Genomic DNA, 5,610 nt, shown 5'->3' on the forward strand with positions numbered 1-5,610 from the left:
AGCAGTAGTAGTAGTAGTTGTAGTAGTAGTAGTAGTAGTAGTAGTAGTAGTAGTAGTAGTAGTAGTAGTAGTAGTAGTAGTAGTAGTAGTAGTAATAGTAGTAGTAGTAGTAGTAGTATATAGTAGTAGTGGTATAGTAGTTAAACCGGCAGAAGCAGTGAACGTAGTGGAGAAAACAATGGTCGTGGAAAGAAGTAATAGTATCCTTAGCCATTTCCTTAGAGAGTAGAGGAATATGAATGGATCTGGGTGTGGAAAACAACGGAACGCCAACTCTACATTAGAAAAGCAAATAAATTAGAGCAACACACATAAATATCTAGTTCCACAGTAAGAGATATTCAATGGCTCAGTATTGTATTCAGTGTATCATCTCAAACTCCCATCTCTTTCGTTTGTCTCTTCCAAATTGATACATTTTATGCAGCCTACCATAACACCAAGTGGGTGGTAGGCGGGTGCTCTGGTGTGGTTTGCTAAACTAACACCTCCGTCCTTCTCGTTTCTTTCTTATAAGTTTGAGCTTCAGCTTGGTCCAACGTTGTGTCCTTGGAAAAGGAACTTTACATCAGTTTCCCACTTGGCTTGGTCCTTTCAGAGAAGTACGACAAACTTGGAGGCCCCGACTCATTAATAACTTAACACTAACAGCGTTGATAGGGGCGTTAAACCTAGATCTATAACATTTTTTATTTTTATTTTGAAGGGTGTCACACTCGATCAAATGGAAATGAACAACAGTACCTCCTCCTCCTCCTCCTCCAACATTTTTCAGCTTGGACAACAAGGCAGCCTGCAACAAAAGCTGAGTCCCCTGGGGCGAACCGAGGAGGAGGAGAGGGATGAGAGAGCCGGAGCCGGAGCCGGAGCCAGAGCCGCCATAATAGCCGCCCCCGTATCCCCCGGAAGAGTGGCCTCCGGTACCGTAGCCATTTCCTGTGTGGTCGTAGTGCACGTATTTCACCTTTTCGTTTGCGTCGTCGAGTTTCTGAAACAGGAGAGGATGTTTGTTAGTCGTGCCTGTATACATGTCTCATTCCATCTGAGATGTTTTATTGGTGCTTCAGGAATTTGATTCGGCGATTTCTATGATGTTACGATGACCATTTTTTTTAGCTTTTAAAATATTAACAGGTACGGTACTATAACAAGATATCATCCTTTTACATTCTCATGTTTCGCTGGCTGAGTGCTATTATGCAGTAACTCCAGTTTCTTACTACTTGAGCTTATTGTTCACAGTAGAAAATCCCCCGTTATGGTTCACAATTTTTCCGGCTGATATATGCGTTCCACGAATTTTTAGTTTCCTTTTGTACTAACCCTCACTCTTGTGACTTGGAATTTGATGCTGTTTTAAAGGATTTGCATCCGCTTCAAAACCGAAACAACTAACACAGCATTGTTTTATTGGGATATTATGTCCCTTTTAGCTTGAGTTGGACAGGACAGGCATGGAATACGCAGCCTACTTCATGAATGGCCCAACGTGAGTTTTTTTTAATGGCGTAAAATACAATCATTTTTATGATCCACAAAGTAGTTATATTTTAAAAAAAATATTTTTGATACTTGGTTCTACTTTTATTGACCAAACTAGATACAAGCGGTAGCATCTCAATAGAAATTCATACATATTGCATTAAATATTTTCCTCAAGGGGAGATTGAACGCACCTCTCTAGACATGCTAAACAGAAAGTATCAGTCTTTCAAAACAGATGCCGGACACTATAATAATTGATCATACTACGTAAAATCATGGACCAAAAAAAAACCCTTCTCTTTAAATCCTGGACGATGATTAGGAGGAGTAGAAATAGGAGAAATGAGAGAGAGAGAGAGAGAGAGAGAGAGAGAGAGAGAGAGAGAGAGAGAGAGACAGAGAGAGAGAGAGAGAGAGAGACAGAGAGGAGGGGGTGAGGCATATAGGGAAAGTGGAGAGTGGGAAATTTGGGGGGAGGGGGAGATTTCATTCATTAGGACGTGTGCCCACACACACACACACACACACACACACACACACACACACACACACACACACACACACACACACACACACACACACACACACATACACACACACACACACACACACATCATACATACCTCTATTTAATAATGCATACATAGAACACTAAATCACCAACGCAACATAATGCACCACTGTAGGTGGTCACCACTGCTCGGAGCCAAGTTATCGAGCTTGTGTTATCGTGTTTTTTCTCAGTCAAAGACACAATCTAGTGATCACCCATCTCAGAAAAGGCTGTGGGTCTTTCACTCACTTGCAAGTTCTGTTTCACCACCGGGCTAGAGGCGAACCCTTTGAAAGCGTCTCCAAAGTACTTTGGGTTGGAGAGTGCTCCACTCTTGAAGTAGCCTTGTCTGTAAACGCAAAAGGGACAAAAGTGCAGTTCAAGTAATTAAAGAGAACAATTATAACTTTTTGAATTGAATAATGAAGTTAAACAATGCTGTATTAATGGCAAACGTTTATTACTATTGCATTTACATTACTATTATTATTATTATTATTATTGTGGTTATCGCGAACAGTATTCTTGTAATTACTTTCGTTATCATTATCTTGTCTTTTTTTCATCGAAGAAGAAGAAGAAGAAGAAGAAGAAGAAGAAGAAGAAGAAGAAGAAGAAGAAAAAGAAGAAGAAGAAGAAGAAGAAGAAGAAGAAGAAGAAGAAGAAGAAGAAGAAAAAGAAGAAGAAGAAGAAGAAGAAAAAAAGAAGAAGAAGAAGAAGAAGAAGAAGAACAACAACAACAACATAATATTTACAACAACAACGGCAATAACGACGACGACGACAACAACAACAACAACAACAATTAAAAAAGCTCTAAGAGAACATACTGCTTGTAGTCCTGGCTCGGCGCGTAGAAGGACTGAGTGTTGCCCCCTCCCATGTGTGGGTAGTCCAGATAGTCGGCTATGTCGCTGTAGTCGTAGTAGTAGTTGTTGCCACCCTTGTTGGAAGTACCGGCGTTGTCGTAGTAGTAATAGGACTTGCCGTTCCCTTCTTTACCTTTGCCGCCGCTTGATAGGGAAAAAGAAGGAATCACATCGTCGTTATTCTTTAACAACTGAAAGTCCCCCCCCCTCCCCTACGTCCTAAAAAACAAACAAACAAAACGACAACCCCCCCCCTCCCACCAACAACCTTAAAGCAATCAAGCGAGACAAAATCCCCTAGATATTTCTAAAAGATATGGCCAATACGTTTGAAGTCGCGGAAGGTGGAAGGGGTGTCGTACTATTTTACAGGTCTGATAGAGATATTTTTCTTTACGTTTTTGAACTTTGAACTTGGCGTGGGTGGCGGCTTACTTACTCTCTCCTGTTCTCGATCTAACCTACCTTAATTATTAAAGACTAGAGGTATGGAGGAAAGAGAAAGAATGAGGGAGCGAGCTAGATTCTTTTTCAGGCATCAGCAAGTTATTTTGTCAGCACCTAATAGTGAACTTTCAATGATGTCAACCAGCATGTCGTACTGCATAGCGGTCAGCCTCTTCGCCGCCCATGGAGGAAGACGTGGTTCCGGAGGATTTTGATAGAGCTTCTGTCAGCCAGGATGTTGTATCCCTCTCAGCCCGGGTTGGCTGAGAACGGTAAAGAGCCACTCCACCTCTTGCATGATCTAAATATAGTTATGAGCGTGAAATATTCACACGCTCAATGTTTTCCATGATGCCATTATAAAAGACAAATGAACGCCCCCCCAAAAAACAACAAAAACAACAACAACCAACAACCAACAACAACAACAAAAAAAACAACACACTTTTGCTCACCCAAAGAAACCACCCTTGTTACCGCCTTGGCCTTTGTTCCAGAAAACCTTCTTTCCCCCGCCGGTCTGCAGGTTTCCTCCTGAGTGGCTGTGCCATCTACCACCGGAATGTGAACCTAATCAAGACATAGAAGCGTGAGGTTATTACACAAATAGTATTATGATCAGTTCTGTCAGGATATCTGTCTGGATCAGCGTCTGTGAGGAAGAGGTTAGGCGCTTTAACGTTGCGTAAAAAGGACCTGAGTTAGACAAATACAGCCCGTGGAGGTGGATGGCTGGAGCCTCTATAAATAAATTAATGATGGTCAAGGTCTATGTCCCGTCTAGTGAGAATAATTGTTCTCGAGTACCTGGGTCTTTCTGCCAGGACGAAGTATTTATCTCAACATGGGTTGGCCATTATTATTCTGAGATCAAGAATTACCAATAACTTTCTTGCAATGAGGCAAAACTTTTCAAACACAAACACACACACACACACACACACACACACACACACACACACACACACACACACACACACACACACACACACACACTAGGGTCTGACCCAACCTCACCTTGATTCCACCATCCACCTTTGTTGGACTGAGAGCCATCGTCGTAAGTTTTGTAGTCGAATCCGTAGTCTCTGTCGTTTCCGATTGAGCCCTTGTTGTTCGAATAATCGAAATTTGAAGAAGAACCCTTGTACGAGTTCTGGTAGTCGACTCGAGACGTCTTGCTGTACGAATCGTAGTCATTGTAATCAGATTTTGAAGACGTTTTACTCGAATCAAAAGAATTGTGGTTGTTCATGGTTGATTTTCGGTCCATGTCGTAAGATTCTTCATCCTCTTCTTCTGACGATTCCATCATCTCTTCCTCCGATTCGGAGTCGTAGCCATCATCCTTCGAGTCCTTTCCGCTGCCCATAGCTGGCCGGAAAACATTGCCTTGCCCGGAGGAACCCTTCTGCTGCCCGGGGTAGGAAAACATCGGCTGGAACATGCCAGGTTGGTAAACGGGGATGACCGGCATGTGGTACGGACTAACCAACGGGTAGTGACCAGGGTGGAATGGGTACATCATAGGCGCCTTGAAGCCACCCTGTCCCATTCCCTGAGAGGGTTTTACGTAAACAGGTTGTTGAGGAATGGACGGAGATGGGTACTGTGGGCGTTGGGCTTGCGTCTGTGTGTACGTCTTCGTGTTGCTGGGGTAGTTGTTGTTGTTGTTGTACGTCTCGGGGTAGGTCTGGACTGGCTTGTTGTAGTAAGTGTTGCCCTGGCTGGGATACTGGTGGTTCGTCTGGGCGGGTGGGTTGTGGTACGTCTTGGAAGGTGCGGGGGGATTGTAGGTCTTCTGGGAATAGTCCTGGTCCTGACTACTGTAGGTTTGGGCTGGAGGGCTGTAGACAGGCTTCTGGACAGGGCGCTGGTATTGGTTGTCGTTGTAGCTGTTGTAGTTGTTGTTGTTGTCCTTGTAGTTGTTGTTGTTATAGCTGTTGTCATTGTAGTTGTTATTGTTGTAGTTATTATTGTCGTTGTAGTTGTTGTTGCTGCTTTCACTCTGAAAGAAAGATAGTGAACATGAACTTGTAGCTGAAGAGCTAAGATAAAAAACCACCTAATAGAAATAGAGACAAGCTCGTAAAACATAATATAATGTATGTGGTATTGGTTGTGTGGTCTCAAAAAAACATGTCTTTAAAATTTCAGTTCCAAGGATTTAAAAAAAGCAAGAACAAATACATAAATCAGGTACAATGTTAGTTGTTAAAGGAATAAAATCTCTCTCTCTCTCTCTCTCTCTCTCTC

At 42.6% G+C, this 5,610-nt stretch overlaps 1 protein-coding gene across 1 annotated transcript in view; it reads right to left on the bottom strand.

The window, feature by feature from the left end:
* Positions 1–109: 109 nt before the first annotated feature.
* LOC101863841 (probable serine/threonine-protein kinase clkA) overlaps positions 110–5,610 on the bottom strand; it is a gene marked incomplete in the record, with an annotated part of 15,063 nt that continues 9,562 nt past the window's right edge. Inside the window, 5 exon segments of the mRNA XM_013087452.1 lie at positions 110–988; positions 2,288–2,387; positions 2,869–3,051; positions 3,810–3,924; positions 4,372–5,284. Coding sequence (XP_012942906.1) covers positions 569–988; positions 2,288–2,387; positions 2,869–3,051; positions 3,810–3,924; positions 4,372–5,284 — 1,731 coding nt within the window.

This window comes from Aplysia californica, unplaced genomic scaffold (genome assembly GCF_000002075.1).
Source record: "Aplysia californica isolate F4 #8 unplaced genomic scaffold, AplCal3.0 scaffold00589, whole genome shotgun sequence".
Classification (NCBI taxonomy): Eukaryota; Metazoa; Mollusca; class Gastropoda; order Aplysiida; family Aplysiidae; genus Aplysia; species Aplysia californica.